This window comes from Mustela putorius, unplaced genomic scaffold (assembly GCF_011764305.1).
Source record: "Mustela putorius furo isolate JIRA1106 unplaced genomic scaffold, ASM1176430v1.1 tig00000196_pilon_pilon_pilon, whole genome shotgun sequence".
NCBI lineage: Eukaryota > Metazoa > Chordata > Mammalia > Carnivora > Mustelidae > Mustela > Mustela putorius.
The window spans coordinates 9,893,292-9,917,834 of record NW_025421310.1 but is presented as its reverse complement, the minus strand read 5'-3'; the positions used below and the strand labels follow the sequence as shown (position 1 = coordinate 9,917,834).

The following is a 24,543-nucleotide window of genomic DNA, read 5'->3' as shown; positions in this document are numbered from 1 at the left end:
TTGAACCCCAGAATCAGAGTGATGGATAACACATGTACAAATGTACACACATCATCTGCTCCTGCACATAGATGCCCGGAGTGCACGTGTGCACGTGCTGCTGACGCGTCTACTCCTGTTGTGTCCCACTCACGGCTTTTGGGACACAGGGTCTGTCAGTCATTGTCCAGGCCTTTGCCTTGGTACTAGTTAAAGAGATCTGGGAAATACAAAGGAGCTAAAGGTTCTGACAAGTCCTGTAGGAAATAGCCCCTTTAATTTTCTTTAGTTGGTGTATCTCAAACTCTTTCCACCAGATGGTCCCTACCCCCAGGGCATGTGTTGAGAAGCAAGCTTAACCTATACAGAGGGAATTTAGGCTCCCTCCCAGTGTTTCCTTCTCTACTCCCTGCCTCTGAGGCCATAAGCCAGTCCCTCCTCTGTGAGCCTCAGTTTCCTCACCTGAACATGGTAATAATCATCCCGCCTTGTATTAGCTCTTGGAAAGTTTTGGGGAGCCCAGGAAAGTGAGCATTTTGAAAATGGTTGATCGTGAATCACATGCTACCTTTCTTTACCTTTTTCATACCTTCGTTCCCTGAGTCAGAAAACTCAGGAGTGGGCCAACCTGGGCCTCAGCACTTAGGACAGCACTCTTTGGAAGAGGAGCTCTTCTTTTGGAATTACCCAGCCCCCTCTCACTACCCCCCCCCATAGTGGCAACATGGGCCTGACCCTGACATCATCATGGAGCCCAGGAAATGTATTGTGACCTTGTCTGTCCTTATATCCCTGCCTCTCCTTCACCATGGTACCACCAGCCTAAATGTCACCACTGGATCCACCAGTGGGAGGAATGAGCCATCCCTGTCATCTCCACCCCTGTCATTTCTCAGCCCCACAGCCCCTATAGAAGTAACAGAATGGGGAATGGTGAGGAGGTGAGGGGGCGGGGGCTCTAGTCAGGAAGGCTTCAATTGGGGGACTGAAGACCTAGCTCAAAATTATTCTTCCTCTGAACTTGTTTCCTGGGGTCGAGGAAGGCAGCAGGTTGTCTTCTAGGCGACCAGAGGGCACATTAGGTAGACATGGGTAACTGCTACTGCCTGGAAGGGGCCCACCATTACACACCTGACATTCTGGAAAGTGGGTGGGTAAATACGGAGTAGGTCAGTGGTTACCTGCCTGGACTCTGGAGCCAGACGTCCCGGGTTCTAATCCTATCTTGGCCACTTACCTACGAGGCACATAAAGTTAGATATAACCCCTGTGCCTCAGTGCCCCCATCTGTACAATGGGGGTAAGAGTGTCTACCTCTTATAAGAGTGCTGGACACAGAGGGGTCTTTACAACACTAGATCTGACTCTCACATGGCAATTTTAACCTCCCCCTCTGCATGCTCTATCCAGATGCTGCCTTTGCATATGTACAGCTTCTTTCAAGAATTGGCCAGTGTGTCACCCTGAACAACCTGCTTCCCCTTCCCCCAGTAGGGTATGGTGCCCCTGTGATGTTCATAAATGCTGAGTTCTCTTCAGAGCTAAGTAAGCCCCGATGAGCCGGACCAGGGAGCCTCGCTGGACAGGGCTGGGTATGACCAACTCTGTGCCCCCACCATCCCCAGGCATAGGGGAGCTCCTTATGGAAAGGAAGACGCCTATATGGTGCCATGTTTGGGACCTTGAGATGAGTTCGATCTCTGCTTCTCTATCTCCCTGCCCTCCCCCAGGCTGAGTCCGGAGCCTTCCCTGGGCTCCCACATACTTGGGGGCTTTCCTTATCACACCGTCCATTACTCTAGGTGTCACTGTTTGGCCATTGTCATACTAAGCCTGGACACAAAATTACATCCACACAGAGGTGGGAGCGTGGGATGGTGGTGAAGGGCGTTTTGCAAGGATTGTTTAAGCATCAGATCAGCTCCCCTGTACGATGCATTTTGGACTGATTCCTGACTCAGTTCTGTTCATAGGGACCCTGCCCCCCTCACCTCCTAGAAGCCCTCCTAGGCCTGCTAAAGACCAGCGTTTGCCAATGCCCTCCCCCGGACTCTCTGCGGAGCACCTGCGGTTAGAGAGCTCGGAGACGCGGACCAGAGAAGGTCTCAGCAGCTGCCTGGGATCGATGCATGAAGAGATTCCAGGGCGGTGGTGGAGGAAGGGCCCAATCCCTGAGATGACCCAGCGGAGGAAAAACCCGGTCGTCACCAGTTTGCCAAGACTACAAGTCCCAGGAGTCCGAGCGGCAGGCCTTTACATTCTTCCCAGAACCACGTTTCCCAGCAGCCATCGGGAGCCTCATGGAAGTCCTCTCGAAAAATCCCGCCCCCTCCTCCCAAGTGACAGGTAGGAACTTGACCGTCTCCAATCACAGCTCACACCCTTCCCCCGCCAACCTCGCCGGGCCTCGCCCCAAAGGTATTTTGGGAAATGTAGTCCCGTTACGCGTCAACGGGGAGGAAAAACCCAAAGTCAAAGCCTTGACATTCATTTAGGCTTAGATTGTAACCAGTGCTCAGACCTTTCCAAGAGTTTTTAAAAATACAGGTGAATTTCCACGGATAATTGTAAATTGGTAATAAGCGTCTTTTAAAACAGAAGTGCATAGAAAATATGAAAATGCGTAGAAAATGGGAAGAAAATTTCTCAAAATGTGAGTATCTTGAATATGTACTAAATTACAACATAAAATACGACACAAAAATTCTTCCTTGGCCTCGAAAAAAATGGCTAAATACTGGTCCAAACTAAACTTAGTTTCTCTTAAAAAAAAAAAAAAAAAAACAAAAAACCACACACACACATACACACACTTTTTGTTTGGAAATAATCTCAAGCTTACAGATAACCTGCCCAAACACAAATAGTTTCTACCCAGATTTATCTATTGTTAACAGCTTACCCCATTGCTGATTTATCATTACTTATTCATCCATCCATCCATCCATCCATCCAACACCCACCCATCCGTCCTAAACCAATTAGCAGGAACAAATTAAAATCAGGTTTACTGACCAGTTGCAGGGAAGGAGACCACATCCCAAAAGAGAAGCTGTGATCAACTTACGGCATTCGGGGGAAGAGAAGAATTTGGTGAAATTTGAGTGAAACTGTGGTTTGGTAGCTTCAGAGCAAAGCAGGGATGTGTATAAATGAGTCAACAGTTATGGACTGCAAAGTGGACTCAGGATCCTGTTTCCTTGGAAACTACAAAGTTAAGATAAACGTGGCATGCTATGCCCAGAAACTCTATATAAAGCTCTTCATCGGGGCTGGAAATTGAGGCTTCTTGTCTGTGTCAAAGTGACGTAGATCTTCCGGGAAAAGTGGGCTAAGTTCCATTCCTACAGATAGACTTTCAAACAACAAAGTTTTGAAAAGCCTGTGATTTTAGAGAACAAACTTCCTCAGTGAGTAAGAGAGCAGTCCTTGCTCACAAAGCAGGTGGTAGGACCCTTCACAGGTGCCGCGTATCCCTGGGAAAAATGTTGCCCATTAACTCTGCCCCGAACCTTATCTGTGTGTGTAGATAAATGGTAGGCAGAGGTTTACAGTCCGAGCTGGTTTTAGTTTCTCAGTATGTGCATCTATTTTCTGAAGCATGTTTTAGTTACATACACTGTCGCCCTTTACCCCCGAATACTTCTGTGTGTATTTCCTAAAAACAGAGATACTCTCTTATTTATCCACAGTCCTCAACCTCAATAAACATAACATTTACTGATTCTTTTTATCTAATGTCTTGAGCTATCAGTTTCATCAGTTGACTCAAATGCTCTCTCACAGCACTTTCCCCTTCCAGTTCAGGATCTAGTCTGGGCTCAGGGATTGCATTTTGTTGCCACATCTCCTTGAATCTGGAACATTTCCATATTTATGATATCGACATTTTGGAAGAACAACCCAACCTTTTTTTTTTTTTTTTTCTTTTTTAAATAGGAGTTCCTCCCTTGAGTTTGCCTAACGTTTCCTCATGGTGATCCGACTCAGGGTACTCATTCTCTGCCACAATATATGAGGTGAAGTATGTCCTTCCTCCTTATGGTCAGTTGAGGGAAGTATGACGAGCATGGAATGATTGCTTTTGTTTTAGGTCCTGTTTCTGTCCTCAGTGGTTCACTTTGAACATGGCCCCCTCCTGGCTTCTACAGGCTTTTCCATGCCAGCCCCATGTTCTTTATTCATTCATTTGAACAACCTCTTGTCTGCTCCAGCCCCAAGCTACCACCGCCTCTTAAAATGCCAGCCTCTGTCATTCCAGCAGCAAGTCGCTTTTTTTCCAAAGCACAGGTGGTTGTGTGAGCCAGGCCAGATGGCAGCATGAGCCTGGTTTTGGAAATTCTTGCAGGAGGCAAGTAACCTTCCCTTCTCAGTCTATTTCCACCTACTCCAAACGCAACTGGACTTCGGGTTCTAACCCTGAGCCGTGACAGCTCCTGGCAGCCTTCCGGGCAGGAAGCCAGAGCTGGGGTGGATTTGGAGGACAGAGGTGGCGGGAAGTAGAACACCAGCTCTGCCTTCAAAACAATCTTTTGGGCAATGGTGGGTACATGCAAAATAATCTGTGTGTAAGGACTGAGGTACAGGGAGACCACCCATTAATTTATCATTCGATTTAATACTAGGACATTATTATTTACTCCTCTTTCCTTCATGCCCACCTGTAACCACGATCCTGAATCACGTCTAAACTTCACTCAATTTCCATGATTACTTTGGCGCGTATATACGCGTCCCCAAACAGCATATGATTTCTTTTTGCCTGTTTTTGAGCTTTGTAGCAACAATATCTGCATTAGTGTTCTTTTTTTTTTTTTTTTAAATTTTTTTTTTTTTTTTAAGATTTTATTTATTTATTTGACAGACAGAGATCACAAGTAGGCAGAGAGGCAGGCAGAGAGAGAGGAGGAAGCAGGCTCCCTGCTGAGCAGAGAGCCCGATGTGGGACTCGATCCCAGGACCCTGAGATCATGACCTGAGCCGAAGGCAGCGGCTTAACCCACTGAGCCACCCAGGCGCCCCTGCATTAGTGTTCTAGAGCTGCTGTAACGAAGTACCAAAGACAGGGTAGCTCAAACAACAGCAATGGTATTTCTCACCATCCTGGAAGCTGGAAGTTGAAGATGCAGGTGTCAGCAGGCAGGTGGCTGCCTTTTCTTTGTGTCCTCACTCGGTCTTCTGTCTGTGCATTCTGGTGTCTCTCTCTGTGTCCAGATGTCCTCTTATGAAGGGTACCAATTAGCTTGGATTAGGGCCGACTCTAAGGGCTTCGTTTTAAAGCCCTTAATTTGGGGGACCTGGCTCAGTGGGTTAAGTGTCTGCCTTTGGCTCAGGTCATGATCCCAGGGTCCTGGGATGGAGCCTGGCATCAGGCTTCCTACTCAGCCGGAAGCCTGCTTCTCCCTCTCCCACTCCCCTTGCTTGTGCTCTCTCTTTCTAATGACCTTATTTCAAAATACAGTCACATTCTAAGGTGCTGGGCTTCAACATAGGAATCTGTGGTGAGGGGCAAAAATCTAGCCCATTACCATATTTTACTATATGCAGCTATAGATGCAGCTAGCTTTTTTTTTTTCTTTAAGATTTTATTCTTTAAGTAATCTCTAGGCTCAGCATGGGGTTCATACTTACAGTCCCCTAGATCAGGAGTAGAATGTTCCATGACTGAGCCAGCCAGGCACCCCAAGGTTTTTGTTTTTGTTTTTAAATAAGAGTCTTTTCTTTTTTTTTTTAAGATTTTATTTATTTATTTGACAGAGATCACAGGTAGGCAGAGAGGCAGACAGAGAGAGGAAGGGAAGCAGGCTCCCTCCTGAGCAGAGAACCCAGATGCGATGCAGGGCTCGGGCTCGATGCTGGGCTCCATCCCAGGACTGCAGGGGTTTGATCCCAAGACCCTGAGATCATGACCTGAGCCAAAAGCAGAGGCTTTAACCCACTGAGCCACCCAGGCGCCCCTAACTAAGAGTCTTACTTTCCTTCAGAGCAGTTTTAGGTTGACAACAAAATTGAGAGGAAGGTGAGGGCGGGGTGGGGGTGTGCACCTGGCTGGCTCAAGCGGTTAAGCTTCTGCCTTGGGCTCAGGTCATGATCTCAGCGTCCTGGGATCGAGCCCTGCCCGGGTGAGGAGTCTACTCTCCTCCCTCTGTGATCTCTCTTGCTCTCTCTCAAATAAATAAATAAATAAATAAATATTTTTTTAAAAGGTTGAGAGGAAGGTAGGGAGATTTCCCACATACCCCACCCCCACACATGCATAACCTCCTCCCATCAACATCCTCCACTAGAATGGGTACATTTGCCACAATGGTTGAACCTACACATCAGTACCCCTCGAGGTTTAACTGAAGGAGTCACTCTCAGTGGTGTGCCTCCAGTGAGTGTGGACAAACGTATAATGGCATGTGTCCGTCATTATAGTATCATGCAGTCCCTTAAGAAAGCCTTCCCTGCCCTGAGGGGCGAACCAGATTCTCTTGCATTCTTTTTTTTTTTTTTAAGATTTTATTTATTATTTATTTGACAGACAGAGATCACAAGTAGGCAGAGAGACAGGCAGAGAGAGAGGAAGGGAAGCAGGCTCCCTGCTGAGCATAGAGCCCGATGCGGGGCTCCATCCCAGGACCCTGGGATCATGACTTGAGCTGAAGGCAGAGACTTTAACCCACCCAGGCGCCCTTTCTCTTGCATTCTTAAAGTTTTCCCTTCCACACGAAAGTCTTCAGTCCACCTGAAGCTGATTTTTGTGAGGTGTGATGTAGAAATCCAATTTCACTTTCCCCCTAAGGATAAACAATGATTTCAACAGCCTTTGTTAAATAGTTAACCTTTTCCGATTCTCTGTGGTTCCTGCCTCATTATATTTAAGTACTTGTGGGTCTTTTATGGGGCTCTCTGTTCTGCACATCGATTCACCTGTTTAAGCCAGCACCAAGACCATCCTGTCTCAGTAACCATTGCTTCATATGATGTTTCATGGAACAAGTCATTACAACTTTGCATAAACCCACCCAGCAATTAGGAAAAGAAGTAACACTCCCCAACTCATTTTATGAGGTTACTACAATATTAACACACACACACACACACAGTCAAAGACGGGGCACCCAGCTGGCTCAGTCCGCGGAGTGGGCAACTCTTGATCTCAGGGTTTTGGATTCAAGTCCCATGCTGAGTGTAGAGATTATTTAAAAAAATAGAATCTGAAAAAATGGTCAAGCACAGCATAAACAAGGAAAACCACAGTCTATTTCTCTTGTGAATCAAAAAAGTCCTAAATAAAATACTACTATCTGCTTTAATCAATTGATTGATTCTCCACATTCATGGGTTAACAGAGGAAAACCAGATGACTATCACCACAGATGGGAAAAAAAGCATTTGATAAAAACTTGATCCAATAAATAGTTTTTTCTATAATGAACAAACACTCTAAAGCAAACAGTGGGAAAATCAGCAATAAAGCAAATCCACAGGAACAAGAGCAAAACAAGTGACCAAAAAAAGGGGCTCAGAAATCAGTGGAATGAAAGAGGGGAGAAAAGTCTAACAAAACAAGATGTTGATTTTAGAAAAAGTTACTGACATCGATTGACTTTTGGCAAAACTGAATAAGAAAAAGAGAGAGGGGCTCCAAATAAAATACAAACCATAAAAGTGGATAATTATAGCTAGGACTGAGATATAAAAAGTAATTAGGGGCACCTGGCTGGCTCAGTCATGGAACATGCAACTCTTAGTATTGGGGTCATCAGTTTGAGCCCCTTGGTGGGTGTAGAGTTTACTTAAAAATAAATTAATAAACTTTAAAAATTGTAATTAGAGGGGTGCCTGGGTGGCTCAACTCTGCCTTCGGCTCAGGTCATGATCTCAGGGTCCTGGGATTGAGCCCTGCATCGGGCTCTCTGCTCAGTAGGGAACCTGCTTCCTCCTCTCTCTCTGCCTGCCTCCCTGCCTACTTGTGATCTCTGTCTGTCAAATAAATAAATAAAATCTTTAAAAAATAAAAAATAAAAATGTAATTAGATAGTACTATAACCAACTATGGGCCAGCATTTAAAAATGTAGATAAAATGGTTAAATCATTAGAAAAATATAAAATGCCCCAAATTATGCAAAAATCAAAAACTTGAGTAAACCAGTAACTACTAAAATATACAAAGTTAGAGTCAAAGATTTCCATTCTCTCTCTCTCTCTCTCTCAAAAAATCTCCAGGGGCACAGATGGTCTTCTAGGTGACTGATATCAAATATTCAAGAAATGGCTAATTTTTATGTTATACACATTATTCCAGAAAATAGAAATGTAGAATCTGTCTAGTTCATTTTTGGAAGCTAATGCAACGCTGATTCTAAAACCAGATAAGGAACATGTACAAGAAAAGAAAATTATAGGTCCATTTAATTTGTGAATGTTGGTGCAAAAATCCTACATATCTCATAACAGCCTACGAAATCCAACACTGTATCGTAATTCATCACGATGGGGTAGGCTTTATCGCTAGTTAGCAAGGGTCGTTCAAAATTTAAAAAAAAATTCTTTTAGTGTAATTCACTAATAGACCAAGGAGGAAAATGTAATGATTTCAGTCAACATGGAGAAATAATTTCGTAAGGTTTTATATCTATTTATGAGTGAAAATTAAAACAGTAACTAGGGGGGGAAAGGATATTTTCTTAACCTTTTAAAGCTTCCAGCAAACACCATAAAAATTTTGGATGGCTTCCTTCCAAGAGCAAGAATGATATTAGGATATTCTCATCATGGCTGTTGCTTAACACAGTACTGTATATAAATCCTGATTAATGGTTTATTTAAAAAGCTGTAGGAACAACTAAGAGATATCAGCAAGGTCCTGAATTACAAGATTAACCTAGAGAGGTGTCTGGCTGGCTTAGTTGTGGATTGTGAAACTCTTGATCTCTCAGAACTGTGAGTTTGAGCCTCACATTGGGTATAGAGATTACTTAAAAAAAATAAAAAACCTTTAAAAAGTCAAACAAAAAACCCCCCAAGATTAACCTACAAAAATCAGTTCCATTTCTTTACACCGACAATAGACAACCATGAAATGTAATTAAAAATACCATTCATCGGGGCGCCTGGGTGGCTTAGTGGGTTAAAGCGTCTGCCTTTGGCTCAGGTCATGATCCCAGGGTCCTGGAATCAAGCCCCACATCGGGCTTTCTGCTCAGCAGGGAGCCTGCTTCCCCCTCTCTCTGCCTGCTTCTCTGCCTGCTTGTGATCTCTGTCAAATAAATAAATAAAATCTTAAAAAAAAAAAAAATCACCATCCCTCTGAAATACCTTGAAATCATCTTGGAAATAACACATTAAAAAAATTAAGATTTGGGGAGAGAAAACTTAATTTTTTTAAAAGATTTTATTTATTTAAGAGAGAGAGAGTGAGAGAGAGTATGAACTGGGGGAGAGGCAGTTCAGAGTCCCCACTGAGCAAGGAGTCCAAAGCAGGGCTCCATCCCAGGACCCTGCCCCAGCGGAAGGCAGATGCTTAACTGACTGAGCCACTCAGGTGCCACAAACTCTAATTAAGGACACAAAGATGATTGGAATAAAAATAAAGACACTCTAGGGGCGCCTGGGTGGCTCAGCAGGTTAAAGCCTCTGCTTTCGGCTCAGGTCATGATCCCAGGGTCCTGGGATGGAGCCCCACATCAGGCTCTCTGCTCCGCAGGGAACCTGCGTCCTCCTCTCTCTCTGCCTGCCTCTCTGCCTACTTGTGATCTCTGTCAAATAAATAAATAAAATCTTTTATAAATAAAGACACTCTATGCTCTTGGTTGTGTGATTAAATATTATACAGATGTTAATACCTCACCAAAAAGTCATAGATCTAACATAGTTGTAAGCAAATTTCTACTTGGATTATTTTAAACTTTTATTGAGATTCACATACCATATAATCCATACAACTAAAGTGGACAATTCATCGGCTCTTGGTACATACAGATATGAGCAACCATCATCATGGTCAACTTGAGAGCATTTCACCATCACAAACAGACAAACAAACACCAAACCTGTAGCTTTTTTTTTTAAATAAAGAATTTATTTATTTATTTGATAGACAGAGATCACAAGTAGGTAGAGAGGCAGACAGAGAGAGAGGGAGAAGCAGGCTCCCTGCTGAGCAGAGAGCCCGATGCGGGGCTCGATCCCAGGACCCTGAGAATGACCTGAGCCGAAGGCAGAGGCTTAACCCACTGAGACACCCAGGTGCCCCAAACCTGTAGCTTTAGCAATTATCTTATCTCTCCATCCATTCCCAGTCCCAAGAAACCAAGAATCTGTTTTCTGATCTTACAGATTTTCCCTTTATGGATATTTCAGATGAACGGAATCGTGTAAATGTGTCGTCTTTTTGATTGGCTTCTTTAGCTTAGTGTGGTTTGTGGCATGGAGTAGCCCCTCATTCCTTCTTATGGCTGAATAACATTTCATTGTATGGATATCTTGCATTTTGTTTGTCATTGTCAGTTGATGGCGACTGTTAACACCTTTAATGCTGCTATAAATATTCATGTTCCAGTTTCTGTGTGGTTGTATGTTTTTATTTCTCCTGGAAATCTGTCTAGGAGGGGGAATTGTTGGATCTCAGGGTAACTCTATGTTTGACTTTTTTGAACTACCAGCCTGTTTCCCACAGTCTGCCCCATTTTATGCTCCCACCAGCAGTGTGTGAGGGTTTCAGTTTCTCCTCATCCTTGCCCAAACTTGCTATTATCTGACTTTTTAATTTTAGCCATCCTCATGGATGCGAAGTGGTACCTACCTCCTTGTGATTTTTATTTGCATTTCTCTGATGACTAATGATGCAGATATTTTCATGTGCTTTTTGGCCATTTGTGTATCTCCTTTGGGAAATGTCTATTCAGATCTCTAGCCCATTCAAAAATTGTGTGATTTGTATTTTTGATACTGACTTGGAAGAGTTCTTAATCTATTTGTTTTGTTTGTTTGTTTGTTTTAAAAGATTTTATTTATTTATTTGACAAAGAGAGAGAGAGATCACAAGTAGGCAGAGGCAGGTGGGTGGGGGGGAAGCAGAATGACCAGGATGTCACCATCTTCCACCTTCCCCTCCCACACACCCCAGGAGACTAGTGAGATCCCTGTGAAGTTTTAAATTTGTATTGATTTTCTAATGAATGCGGTTAAGTAGTCTTTCAGGAGACTCTGGTTTTAGAGGCATTTGAGGATCCTCCTCCGGGAGATGGTGGTCTTTGGTTGGGAAGAGCCCCGCATGGTTGGTAAGGTGGGATTGAGACCCAGAGGGAGCACTGCTTCTTGGCATGGCCAAGGGAAGGAAATAGCATTTCCTTGGGCAGCCTCCATGGGAGAGGCTTGTGGAGGATGCCCTAAGCCTTGGATTTTGGGGACTGAAAATCTCTCTTTAATAAAATTTCTATGAGAATCCAAGAAGGTGATCACAGCTTCATTCACCCAGATAAAGGCAGTTCATCGGCACTGATGGTGACCAGTGCTCCAGGCCCTGTCTAGCGCTCTATAAACATACAGACACCCAAAATTGGCATCTCAACCCTACCAGAGTGATAATGCAATTATGACTAGTCTACAGATGAGGAAGCTGGAGGGTCAGAGTGGTAAAGCCACTTACCAATGGTCACAGAGCGAGTAAGTGGTAGTTGGGCCTTGAAAAGACTGACCCTACTAATCCATTCAGTCATGATTGTTGAGAACCGGTGAGCTGAACGTTATGGTTCTAGGCTCTAGAGACAGAGAGGTGAAGGAGACAAGGATCCCTACTTTGGAGAGGGACATTCAAGGGAGAGGGCTTGACATTTGAGGGGGAGGAGCTAACATTCCAACAGGAGGAGCTGACATGCCAGTGGGAGGGGTTAACATTCTGGGGAAGGAGCTAACATCCCAGGGGGAGGGGCTGACATTTTTTTTTTTTTAAGATTTTATTTATTTATTTGACACAGAGAGAGATCACAAGTAGGCAGAGAGGCAGGCAGAGAGGGAGGGGGAAGCAAGCTCCCCGCGGAGCAGAGACCCTGATGTGGGGCTGGATCCCAGGACCCTGAGATCATGACCCAAGCCCAAGGCAGAGGCCCAACCCGCTGAGCCACCCAGGCGACCCAGGGGCTGACATTTTGAGGGAGGGTTTACATAGTACAGGGAGGGGCTGACACCCCAGGAGGAGGGGTTGATATTCTGGGAAAGGGGTCAACAGTCCTGGGGAAGAGGTGAAATTCTGGGTGAAGAGCTAACATCCCAGGGGAGGGGTTGACATCTCAGGGGAGGGACTGATACCCCAAGGGGAGGGGCTGACATTCTGGGGGAGGAGCTTATGTCCCAAGGGGAGGGGCCAACAACCCCTATCTTTCAGAGCCTACAGCCTCCTCCTCACAATAGTCTGTCCCTTCAAGTATTGACGGAGCCCACGGCACAAATCTCTGCTATCCTCTGAATCCCTGACCAGAACAGGGCCTCTGCCCTCACAGAGCTCACAGCCTAGGGAAGAAAGTTCTGAACAGCAAAATCCTGCAGAAAGATATTTACCTCCCCGGCAGGAGGGAAGCAATTACTCGCTCTTAATCACTACCTCTGTTTCTCTCAGCAGGGAGAGAGGGAAGGCGGCGCCCCCAATCTGGCCTGGTTTGAGATGTTCCTAGCCGTGGGAGACAGACAGACTGTCATCAAACGTCGGAAAATAGCTGTCATGAGACTCCTCACCCCCTGACACTTGACACCTTTCCCTTCCCAGCACCTGAAGCCCTCCTTCCTCGGCGGCAACAAAGCCGTAGTTTCTGTTCCTGTTGACTGAGCACAGAATGCTTCCTAATCCTCACACACCCCTGCTGGGGTAGAGAGACTGAACTGCTCAGGGTCCCAGTCAGAGTCAGGATGTCAGGGTCCGGGTTCAAACTCAGCACTGTGGCGGGAGTCCAGAGGCCATGCCCTTCCCAACACACACGACCAGCTGTGCTATGGGTCTCCTGGTTCCCATTCTTGTCCCTGCAGAATCAAATGAAGAAGGGGGGCAAGATGACAGCCTTACCCCTTTGTCTGTTTCATTCGCTTCTGTGTCCCTCGCTCCTGAGATGCGGTCTATCATGAATGATGCGCCGCCCCACCCTCTGGGTCTTGTGCTGACCCAGACCTTGCCCAGTGTAATGAATTATTCATTTCTTTGAAAAATGGGGACTTCCCATGTGCCTCCTCCAGTGGTGGGTGATGCTGGGGACCCCAGAGGAGTCATCCCAGGACTCTGATCTGAAAGAGGCTGCAGGCTGGCCACAGAGATGGATATGGTCAGTGAGCTATCAAATTGGTTATGGCTGTGACAAAGCAGGGACCAGGTGTAAGGGGTGGAGGGGGTGGGCTTGAGAGATGGAGTTGAAGGCTTTGATGGGGTCTGTTGGAAGGCCAGGCTGAGGGGCACCGGGGAGCCATGGGAGGTGTGTGAGCAGAGAAGGGTTAGAGTCAACCCTGAATGTAGAGGAGTCCCTCTGGGGTCTCCTGGGGGACAGAAAGAGGCCAGGAGAAAGTGAGCATGAGGGTCCTGGGGAAGAGGAGAAGGCCTGAGTGGGGGCCAGGCCATAGAGATGGAGAAGAGAGTATGAAGGAGGGAGGGGCTAGTAGTGGGCTCTAATCCAGGACACCCTCCCTCGCCTCATCTCCTTCCGGTCTGGCAGAGCATGGGAGACTAACCTCTCCATTTCCCACAGCCTGCCACACCCTCCAGGCCTCCCCTGCCACCATCCTGGGTCCAGACCCCCTCTTCTGGCAGCCTGCCCTCAACTCCGTACTCCTGTCCTCAGAGGCAAACTTACTGACTTTCAAACTGTGTGACCTTCAGAGCACCTCCATTTGCTGGTCTATGAAATGGGTGTATTCATTTCTAATGGCTGCTGTAACCAATATCTATAAACTTAAAGGCTTAAAACCACATGAATCTATCCTGCAGTTCTGGGGGCCCTAAATTGGGGTGGGTCACTGGGTTCAAGAGGAGAGTCCATTTCCTTTCCTTCTCTAGTTTCTGAAATTGCCCTGTTTTGTGGCTCGTGGACCTTGGTCCATCTTCAGAACCAGCAGGATTGGTCTCTGGGTCCCTCGCTCTTCTGCCTCCCTCTCCTACTTCCTAGTGACTATATGCCCCCCCAAGATAATCCAGGATCCTCTCCCCATTTTGACAAATAGGCTTAATTTCATCTGTGTCTTTACTACCCTGCTGCTTCTGCTGGGGTTGGTGGGGATAGGGGATCCCAGGCCAGACATGGTGGAAGTGTGGGTGCTGCTCAGACCACTGGAGCTCACCCTGGGTGGGGGAGGGGAGGGTGAGTAGTGGGTGCTTCAACCCTATGCGTTACACACCTGGGGACCAGGCCTCCAGGCTATGCCAGACCCTTGGCAGAACGGAGGGAGAGTGTCTGAGGAGGACATGGGTGAGAGGTCCAGTCATCCTGGGAGGACTTGAAGGGAAATTCCTGGGGGTTGGAGACAGTATGGGGGAAGGCAGAGGGTGGGGGAGGTCCTATCTCCTCCAAGCCTGGAAAATATGGGGTGTGCAGGTTCAGCAAGAGATGGATATAGGAGAATGGGGAGGCAGAGAGAGAGGAGGAGAGAGAGGGACAGAGATGCAGAGAGGACAGGGAGGAGGGAGACAGAGACGGGGTGGAGGGAGACACAGAAGACCCTGAGAAAGTGGGACAGAGACCCTGAGAGAGGGATAGAGACGCTGGTGGGGGGCGGAGATGATGCAGAAGCCCTGAGAAATGAGGTGAAATGGAAGAGGTGGAGGGGAGGGGATGCGTGCAGGTGCAAACGTGATGAGACTGCGTAGACATGGGCGTCAGATGGCAGCCAAAGTAGGGAGGGGAGGTGAGAGGCAGGTCAGGCTGCCAGGAGGGATCAAGTGGAAGAGGAGACAGAAAAAGATATGGAGACAAAGACCCAGTGAGAGACAGGAACACGAAGAGCTCCAGCGAAAGACTGAAATAGCACCAGCCTCAACCTGAAGAAGAGCGCTCGGGGGAGACAGACGGACAGGGAGACAGACCACGGGCTGTGGGCTTGCATGTAAAGGCAGGACTGTGGACATGGCTGAGGAATTTAGAATGAGTGTGACCCCCCACAAGCCTGATTATCCCAGGACTGAGCGCTTCCTGTGATCCAGGGCTCTGGGAGCTCAAACTGGAAAGTTCGATGCAGCCCAGGACGCCTTGGTCCCCCAGATGGAACAGAGCAACACTGGGACAGCCCTGGGCCACCGGCTTCTCTGGCTCAGCACTGCGTTGGTTATCATCATCCCTGTCTTCTCCCACTGCCCTGGGAAATGGGCCTCCCCATCGCCCTTCCGGTGCCCTGCTCTGGGAACAAACTACTTTGTCTTTCTCTTGTTTTCAAACTCCCAAATGTTGCTAAACTAAAGGTTAAATTTTGCTTCACGTTCTGAGTCTTTTGATGTATCCACGGAGCTGCCGTGGACTGAGCTCTAAGGCGGGCGGGGAAATTCCTCTCTTCTTGTCTTGGGAAAATGCATTACAGAGACGCCTCTGACCCTGGCTGCACATCACAATCTCCAGGGGGAGCTTTTAAAATCCAATCGATGTCCAGGCCCCATCCCCAGGCGTTGTGGTTTAAGTGGTCCAGGGTAGAGCTGGTCTCTGGGACTTTCAAAAGCTCCCCACGGGCAGTGGGCTGAGCCCCATCCCTCTGAAGTGCTTGTGGTTGTAGAAATGCAACCTTAATAGCTCCCAGGGGACCCAGAACCCCAGCACTAAGTGGTTGAAAACCCTAGGGGCGGGGAGGGGGGGCATGCACAGATCAACTGCTCTGTCTGTATTTGGTTGTTCTACAAGCATTAACAGCCAAGACCCAAGCTGGGGGTCCCTTAGGAGTCAGATCCTATTCTGTGCACCCCACTTTCAAGCTCCCTGGTCACGGCCACCAAGGATGGGAGGGGAGAGCAAGCAGCCACACTGGGAGCAGGAGGGGTTTTAGGAAGCCTTCTAGAGGAAGCAGATGCAGAGCAGAGGTGGGAAGGGGCACTCCAGGCGGGAAGCACAGCTTGTATGTGCAAAGACACAAGGGAATAACATTTTTTACTATCTCTGTTATATGTGGTTAAGGATATACTGGGGCGGGGTGCAGGGGAGCTGTGCGAAGGGTGTAGGTGAGATGGAAAGGAAAAGAAAAGAAAAAAGACTAGAGGGACGTCAGGTCCTACACAACTCCAAGGCCAAGCTGAAGGGCTGGGACTCTTGGGGGAGGGGGGCCATCTGAGGTGGGGGACATGGGAAGGCTGCTAGCAGGGAGGGACAGAGTCAGCTCTGGATGTAAAGGACCTCTGTGAAAGCTAGAGGTTAGAGACAGGAAGTAAGGCGAAGGTCCGGGGAGAGAGAAACCCTGGTGGGAGCCCGCCAGGAAGGTCTCTGAATTCCGGTTTGCCCAAGCCAAGTTCCCTCCCGGAGCCGGGCGGACTACCTTCTGGCTGGGAAAATGGTCCAACACCTCCCTCGTGTGGTGGCTCCTAGTTTTGCAGCCAGGGTTTCCCGTAAGTAAAACTTACGGGAACGTTTTTGAAAAATAAGGAGGACGTTTTTGAAAAATAAGGAGGACGTTTTTGAAAAATAAGGAGGACGGGGGCACCTGGGTGGCTCGGTGGGTTAAGCCGCTGCCTTCAGCTCAGGTCATGATCTCAGGGTCCTGGGTTCAAGTCCCGTATCAGGCTCTCTGCTCGGCAGGAGCCTGCTTCCTCCTCTTTCTCTCTGCCTGCCTCTCTGCCTACTTGTGATCTCTCTCTGTCAAATAAATAAATAAAATCTTTAAAAAAAAGAAATAAAATCTTAAAAAAAAAAAAGAAATAAAGAGGACGCTATTAACCAATGACGTTGCAACAACTGGCCCAAGGTGTCTGCAATCCGCGAGGCAAAATTGTAGTGAGGCTATAAGTCCATTCCTAATCGAAATTTGCTAGGCCTTTCCTGCGAAAGTCGGGATGTTTGGTCACCCTCTTCAGGAGCTGCCCTTTTAGATATTGAGTCAAAATAAAATTGTTCATCATATAAGAAAGTGGAGGAAGCTCAGCCAAAGGCTGGGGTGTCCCCCAGGGCATTCCATCTGCTGGGGATGAAGGCAGGCAGTGGGGAGGAGGTGGTTAGTGAGGGAGCTAGTAACAGACTGTCTGGAGGTCTAGACACTTCTATAGGAAGGGGCATTAATAGTGGGTATTGAAGGTTGAGTAGAAGTTTTCTAAGAAAAGAGAAAGATGTGTTGCAAAATATAACAATGAAGATGATACCTGACAAACTCAGTTTGTGTCTTTGGTCTCAAGTTTTTCTGGCTGTGGCCTTCAGAGCCCACTGAACAAAAATTTTCACCTTTGTCTGACTGAGAAGAAAACCAGGGTTCAGAGAGAAGGAATGTAGCTGAAGTACGCAGCAGTTCGTGTTGATGCCAGGTGAGTCAGTCCTGCTCTCTCTCCTCTCTGTGCCTTCTATTTTTTTTTTTAAGATTTTATTTGAGAGAGAGAGAGAGCATGAGCAGAGGGGAGGGGGACAGGGAGAGGGAGAAGCAGACTCCCCTGCTGAGCAGGCAGCCCATTGTGGGATTTGATCCCAATACCTTGGGATCATGACCTGAGCCAAAGGCAGACACTTAACTGAGCCACCCAGGTGCCCCTTCCCTCTGTGCCTTTGCACCCAGAGTACAAATGTCCTTCCTCCTAACTGCTCCCGAAAGACTCCTACTCATCTCTCAAAACTCAGCTCAAATTTTGGGTTCCCTGTCTCAAACCAGAGACTCCGGGCCTCTAGCCCCTCCTTTATCAGGCCCAGGAGACTGGCCCCCCTCCTGGCCCCCCTCCTCCTGCCCCTCCAACAGAGCCGGGGAGGCTGTGACCAGCCAGGATGAAACAGGTTGTGCTGATTCAGTCCATTTATTTGGTCTCAGAGGCCAGAGTCATGATCCAGGGCCGAATGCTCTTGGATTAGGCATCCTGTGTCTTCTCATTGCTGAGCCTAAGGGAGGAAGACACAGAAAATCACAGAGGCATGGGAGAGGAGAAGAGGCTAAGTGGTTAAAATTGGGGCCAAAGAAAAAAAAATTAAAAAAAAAATTGGGGCCAAAGAGACAGAGATTCAGCTCACCACCCTTACCCTCTTCCCACTCACCTTGTTGAAGAAGTAGATGGAGGCAAGGATGGTGAATACAGCCATAGCCAGGGTTACGTTCTGGGGGGAGCAGTCAGAGGTCAGGGCTTATTCCCTTCCTTCCCTCCCTCTGACCTCCCTCCCCCTGCGAGACCCCTCCTCACTTCCTGAAAGTTCATGGCCATGGTCTTGAACTCCGTGCTTGCTTGACCTTCCTCTTCCTTTCCTGGACTCTGAGGCAGAGAGGACAGATCAGCCACTAGAACGTAAGAGGGGTTGCCTGGGAGACCAGAATGGTGGCCGTGGTGACGAGAGAAGGGCATTCTGGGTAGAGGGGACATGGGACAGATACTGGAGGGAGAGGGGACTTGGAGGCAGAATGTTACATGCAGTATGTGAATTTGGGATGGGGACGTTTGAAATCAGAGAATCCAGATCTTCAACACTACACTGAGAAATCTGTCCCCCTCGCCCCCCAACCCTAGAGTGCTGGGAGCCATGGGAGGCTGTGAACAGGGGAGGCACTGAGTCAGCTCTGACTGTCAGTGTCTTAGGAACAAGGAAGAGGCTGGAAGCTGGGAGGTGGCCCCTGGGAAAATTTTCTCCCGCAGTCTGCCAGACCCGAGGTTGTGAGGAGCAGCAGCTGAACTGAGCATTCCCATGAGTCTTGTCACTAGTGCTGGGGGGTACAGGGTGGCAACTTGCCCACCTGTGGACCACAGGCACAGGGACAGCGCCAGAGACTCCAACTGTGTCCCCCCCAACCCCGGGTTCCCTGACTTTCACCCCACCAACCTTCCCGCTGGCATTATAGGTGTCCAACTCTTTTTGTTTGTTACACCTTAGAACTAACTTCCCCGTTACCAGAAATATGGAGGCTAAAGAAAAAAGTACAGTCAAAGGTCATCACCCACAGGTCCCATCTCTGTGAATTCTCCTCGCTAAATTCTCTGTAATCCCAAAATGCCATGCCCTTTGCCTTCTCGTGGTCATTAGTGGACATGGGCAGAACGGCCAAAATTTTGAGTTGCTGGATACATATATGGTCCCAGGTACACACATGGTCCCAACGAGGTGACACTCTGCCCTTTGAATTCATTCATCCTCAAAGCAGCCCTGTGAGGCACAGATGGCACTCATTCCCATTGTATGGATTTGATGAATGAGGAGGCACAGAGAGGTACGTAACTTGCCCACAGTTGCACAGCTTGTAAAGGGGGTTTGAATGCAGCCAAGCCAAAGCTGGGGTCTGGGTGTTCAACCACTGGGCTGTGCTGGCTGTGGCCAGCTGTGGGTGGCACCGGAAGAAGGTAACATCTCCAAGAAGCCCAAGAGAGCTTCAAAGGGTGCCAACATTGAAGGGGTGAGAATAGGAAAAGACAGACTGAGGTTGTGAGGAGGGAGGAGAAGGCAGAGAATGTGTCTAGAATGCGGAGCTGGGTTGGGGGGGGGGTCTCTCTGTCTCCTTTCGCACCCAGGTTTAGGGTCTCTGGTTCAAATCCCAGTTTTGCCACACACTGCCTGTGTTCCTCAGGCAAATTACTGACCCTGCTGTGCCTCGGTTTCCCCACCTGCACAATGGGGATGGTGAGAACAGAATCAGCCCCTGCCAGAGCTGCAGTGAAGATTAAACAGGTTGATCCACTGGCAAATCCAAGGCTGGCAAAGGCCCCAGGGGAGCCAGATCCCAGGAGGCCACCTCGGCTCCTGGGGGAGGCATGCCAGGACCTGCTTTCGGGGGGGTGCTGAGGCAGGGGTAATGAGCAGGTGGGGCTGCGGCGCAGACGGTGGGCTGAGCTCAGCGTCTGGGCTGTGCGGAGATGGCTGGGACAGGGTTTTGGGGCCTCCCCGCTGGACTTCTCCTGCTCCTGCCGCTGCTGCAGCCCCAGCCCCTGACCGAAGGACCCCTGGTGTTTGTGGCTGTGGTGAGGTTGTCCCCTGCCCTGGCCTGACCTCTCCCCTCTCCTCAGCCAGCCCTGACCTGGTCCCGTCCCCAGGTGTTCCGCCATGGTGACCGGGCCCCGCTGGCCTCCTACCCCACGGACCCACACAAGGAGGCAATTGCAGCTGTGTGGCCAAGAGGCCTGGGACAGCTGACAGGGGTGAGAAGCCGGGGTGCGGGGGAGGAGTGGGTGGGGTAGGGAGGGGTCTGCTGAGGCTTCCTCTGTCCTCAGGAGGGGGTCCGCCAGCAGCTGGAGTTGGGACGGTTCCTGAGGAGCCGCTATGAGGCCTTTCTGAGCCCGGAGTACCGGCGGGAGGAGGTACTGCCAATGAGATGACCCTTGCTTGGCCTTCTGATCTCTCACCTCTGACCTCCACTGACTCCAAAAGTTGGGCCTCCACCTCTGGCCTTTGACCCCCAATAACCTGACCTGCACCCCATATCTGATCCCTGACCTCCAATCCATCAGCTAACTTGCATTGACCTCTGACCTCTGACCCCATCTCGACACGTGTCCCATGCTTCACCTCTGATCTCTGGGCTCCATCAACTGACTTTATTTCCTGGCCTTCCCCTCTGTCTTCAGACACCCACCAACTCTAACCAGACCTTCTGACCTCTGGTTTCTGATTCCAAAACTTGACTGATTCTGACTTTGACCCTCAGTGGTTCAATGTGCCCTCAAGAGTTCAGTGTTTGATCTTTGCCCTTCGTCAAATCTGATTTGTCTTTCCTATGTCCTCCTCTGTCTTTTGATATCTCTCAATTAGGATCATTCCTTCTGACCTCTGACCTCTGATCCCTGAGAGACATGTCCTGAATTCTGGTCCCATGTCCTTCCACCTCCCCTTTAAACCTTGAACTCCAACTTCCAGCCATCAGCAATTGTGATCTTCCTTTCTTTCACTGATGCAACTGACTCCTTTAATCCCACATGTTCGCCCAACTTCTGACCTCCAACCCCACTGCTCCTGACCTTGACCTCTGACTGTTGGTCCCATCTTCCAACATGGAAGACCAGACACTCCCGCTCACCCTCAGCTTTGACTTCCAACACCTGACCTTCGACCCTGAACTTAATCTGAAGCTTTTAGTTTGATGCTGCAGCCAACCTCTGACCCGACATTGAGCCCCTTGCCTGCCTTCTCCCCGCCACCGCAGGTGTATGTCCGCAGCACTGACTTTGACCGCACACTGGAGAGTGCTCAGGCCAACCTCGCAGGGCTGTTCCCTGAGGCTGCCCCAGGTCGCCCAGAGGCTGCCTGGAGGCCCATCCCGGTGCACACAGTGCCCATCACCGAGGACAAGGTCAGGGGGCTGGACAGGTGCAGGGGGGTGGGAGGGATGGAGTGAGACCTCGACCCCTAGGTGGGGGGAGCCAGTGATTGGGAGAGGCAGCCTGTGCTGGCTGGGAGCAGTGAGACCCGCCCTGCGACAGAGCTGTCTAGGTGGCTCATGGATGTCGTGAGCCGCCATCCCCATGATGTGCGACCAGATTTGGGAGAGACCGCATATTTTGAAAAGAGAGATTTGGACGAGGGCTCCACAGCCCCAGATCCCGCACTGCGACTGTGGGGTCCCAGTCACGCTGTCCTCTCTGAGCCTCAGTTTCCCCCAGCTGCTGAGGTTCCCCATGCGCAGCTGTCCCCGATACCATGAGCTGCTAAGAGAGGCCACAGAGGCGGCGGAGTACCAGACTGCCCTGGAGGGCTGGACAGTGAGCTGGGCTGGCGGGGCGCGCTGGGAAGGGTGTGGGGCGGGGGCGGGGCCGGGAGCGGCCGGTTGGACTCACCCAGGTTCCGTGCACCCAGGACTTCCTGACTCACCTGGAGAACGTCACCGGGCTGTTGTTGGTTGGAGAGCCGCTCCGCAGGGCATGGAAGGTTCTAGACACACTGATATGCCAGGTGAGCCCCTGCCCCACCCAACCAGCTGAGTGATTAAGGGCACCTGGATTCAAATCCCAGTTTTGCTGCTCACTATCTGCGTTCCCTCAGGCAAGTCACTTAATTCTTGGTGCCTCAGTTTGCCCTTCTGCACAGTGGGGATACCAACAGCACTTGGGGTTTCTGGGAAGATCAAAACGGGTTAATCCACGCAATATGCTTAGAACAATGCCTGGCATGCAGGCCTGCAGGAATGGTTGAGGCTACATGTTTGCTGTTCCTCCTCTGTTAGATCTCTTGTGGGAAAGGCTCCCAAACCCAGAACTTGGGCAGCAGGGATCGACTGGCACCGGTGTGATGCTCTTTAGATAGATAGTCTTTGCTTAGCCCATTCCGTAAGAATTACCCTAGTTGCACAGTGGGAGTAACAACGTGTGTGATTAAGAGGGCTGCCTAGCCCCCACTGGATGTATTCTGAGGGAGATGGTATTGCCACCATGGGAACCTTCTAGATTCCAAAACGTCTGATGTTTGAAACACCCCTGGCTCCTTGCGTGGGGGCTCCTGGGCTGTGGGGTGATGGTCATTATTATTGTTAATTAATGATGGCTATTGGCCATGATTTCCTGACCAGCCAGCCCATGAGGGGTTTGGCGGAGGGGTGGGAGAGAGGACTGCAGCTCAGGGGGACAGCACAAGTACTCGAAGGGCCTGAGGAGAGCATAACAAGCTCAGAATGTCCCAGTCACTTTGTCTTCTCTCCATGTCTCTCTCCAGCAAGCCCATGGTCTTCCCCTCCCATCCTGGGCCTCCCCGAAAGTCCTACGGACCCTAGCCCAGATCTCGGCTTTGGATATTGGGGCCCATGTGGGTCCACCCCGGGCAGCGGAGAAGGCCCAGCTGACAGGGGGTGAGGTGTGGGGCTGGGAGGCTGGGAGGCCTAAGCGCCTTCCTTTGGGGGATTCTTAGCACTGTTCTTGTCCTCACAGGGATCCTGCTGGATGCCATCCTTGCCAACTTCTCTCGGGCCCAGCACCTCGGGCTGCCCCTCAAGATGGTTATGTACTCAGCTGTGAGTCTTTGGGGAGGGAGGCAGTGCCACGTGGGCACAGGGATGGGGGATGTCAGATGGCAATGTGGATGGTCAGGAAGAGCTGGTGGGGTGGTCTCAATGGAACTTCAGCCCACTGCCTTGGGTAACTCATATCTTCAAACCGTATTCTCAGACTGTATCACTAGAGGTATACAGTCTAGAAGGAGGGAGGTGTTGGTGTTATAAGAGAATCTGGCTCTTCTGCAAAGACAAGCTGTTTAACTGAGCTGCCCAATCATATTTTTGCATCTTTTTGACCAATTTTCATTAAATGATTTCCTGTATCTGGTGGGACTGCCTCCAGGGTGAGCTGATTTGGGGGGGCAGGGTTGGTTCCAAGAGATCTGGGGGGCATCTGGGAGGAAGCCGGATGCATAAGTCTAGAGTTCAGGAGAGGGGAGACATCAAAAGAGGAGCGTGTCTCAGCCCTGGGATCCACCTGCAGCACGACAGCACCCTGCTGGCCCTCCAGGGAGCCCTGGGTCTCTATGATGGGCACACCCCACCGTATGCTGCCTGCCTCGGCTTTGAATTCCGGAGGCGCCTCGGGGACCCGGATGAAGATGCAGGGTAAGGAGAGGGCAGTGCCCGGGAATGGGCGGGACAGGACTGTCTCAAGAAGAGATGGGGTCCCAGGCAGAGGGGGATTTGTGTGGGATGGCTCAAGGAGGTTGATACGTAGGAATCAGGAGTCCAGTGTCTCCACTCCAGATTTAAGTCAGTGACGGGGGAAGTAAGGAGGGATCTGGGTGCTATCACCTCCTGTCTTCCTCCAGGAATGTCACCATCTCCCTCTTCTACCGCAACGACTCCACTGGACTGCCCCTGACCCTTAGCCTCCCCGGGTGCCCTGGCGCCTGCCCGCTAGCCCGCTTCCGTCAGCTCACTGCTCCGGCCCGGCCTCCAGCTCACGGGGTCCCCTGTCACGGCTCCCATGAGCCTGCCACCCCTGCAGGTGATGGCCACTGGCGTTGGGGCGGGAGTGTGGGGGGGCCCAGGTCCCGAGACTCACACTCCCATGTTCTCCCCACAGCCACTGTGGTGCCCCTGCTGGCCGGGGCTGTGGCAGTGCTGGCGGCGCTCAGCGTGGGGCTGGGCCTGCTGGCCTGGAGACCCAGCTGCCTGCGGGCCTGGGGGCGCCCTGTGTGAGCTGGGAACCCGGGCACCCCCTCCTCCACAGCTGGCATTGCACCCCAACATGTCTGCTCACCCACTGCTTTGGCTTCCGTGACTTACTGTGCGCACCTGTTCCTGCAGGAGATGGGGGCGGCGGGGCTCTCTGGCCAGGAAGCTGCAGGCAGTTGTGCGTGTGATCCTGCATGTGTCATGGATGTGTGCCCGGGGTGGTTTGTGTACGTGTTTGGCTCCTGTGTCTACACATTCACGTGTGCTTCTGCACTTCTACACAGGAGCAGAGACTCACATTGGTGCCTATGTGCATGTGTCCCTGTGACACATTTCTATGCATACACGTGTGTGCTGGTGCATGTGGGGCTGCTGTG

At 49.9% G+C, this 24,543-nt stretch overlaps 1 protein-coding gene and 2 long non-coding RNA genes across 5 annotated transcripts; 2 read left to right on the top strand and 1 right to left on the bottom strand.

The window, feature by feature from the left end:
* The first annotated feature begins 6 nt into the window (after positions 1-6).
* LOC106007324 lies at positions 7-15,392 on the top strand. Of its 3 annotated transcripts, none has more exons than XR_006605901.1 (4): positions 7-912; positions 1,471-1,571; positions 1,953-2,325; positions 12,585-15,392. It is a non-coding gene; the product is annotated as an uncharacterized LOC106007324 (long non-coding RNA). The 3 variants fall into 3 exon arrangements; XR_006605899.1 differs by having other exon boundaries at positions 1,390-1,571; XR_006605900.1 differs by lacking the exon at positions 1,471-1,571.
* A 2,498-nt stretch (positions 15,393-17,890) lies between these two features.
* On the bottom strand, positions 17,891-18,396 carry LOC101670392. The gene is made up of 3 exons (XR_200571.3): positions 18,285-18,396; positions 18,142-18,201; positions 17,891-17,988 (listed from the first exon to the last, which is right to left on the bottom strand). It is a non-coding gene; the product is annotated as an uncharacterized LOC101670392 (long non-coding RNA).
* A 57-nt stretch (positions 18,397-18,453) lies between these two features.
* ACP4 (acid phosphatase 4) lies at positions 18,454-24,257 on the top strand. The gene is made up of 12 exons (XM_013064124.2): positions 18,454-18,511; positions 19,232-19,300; positions 20,118-20,222; positions 20,295-20,381; positions 21,224-21,370; positions 21,681-21,779; positions 21,874-21,969; positions 22,726-22,858; positions 22,938-23,020; positions 23,487-23,611; positions 23,818-23,996; positions 24,075-24,257. Exons 2-12 carry the CDS (start codon positions 19,283-19,285, stop codon positions 24,188-24,190), a joined length of 1,188 nt encoding a protein of 395 aa, XP_012919578.1. The 5' UTR covers positions 18,454-18,511; positions 19,232-19,282; the 3' UTR covers positions 24,191-24,257.
* Positions 24,258-24,543: the final 286 nt, after the last annotated feature.

Bases quoted from the DNA above. Each gene is read 5' to 3' on its own strand.
- ACP4 (XM_013064124.2), top strand. The intron at 21,970-22,725 runs GTGAGCCCCTGC...GTCTCTCTCCAG, and splicing joins TAGACACACTGATATGCCAG to CAAGCCCATGGTCTTCCCCT. The intron at 22,859-22,937 runs GTGAGGTGTGGG...TTGTCCTCACAG, and splicing joins GAAGGCCCAGCTGACAGGGG to GGATCCTGCTGGATGCCATC.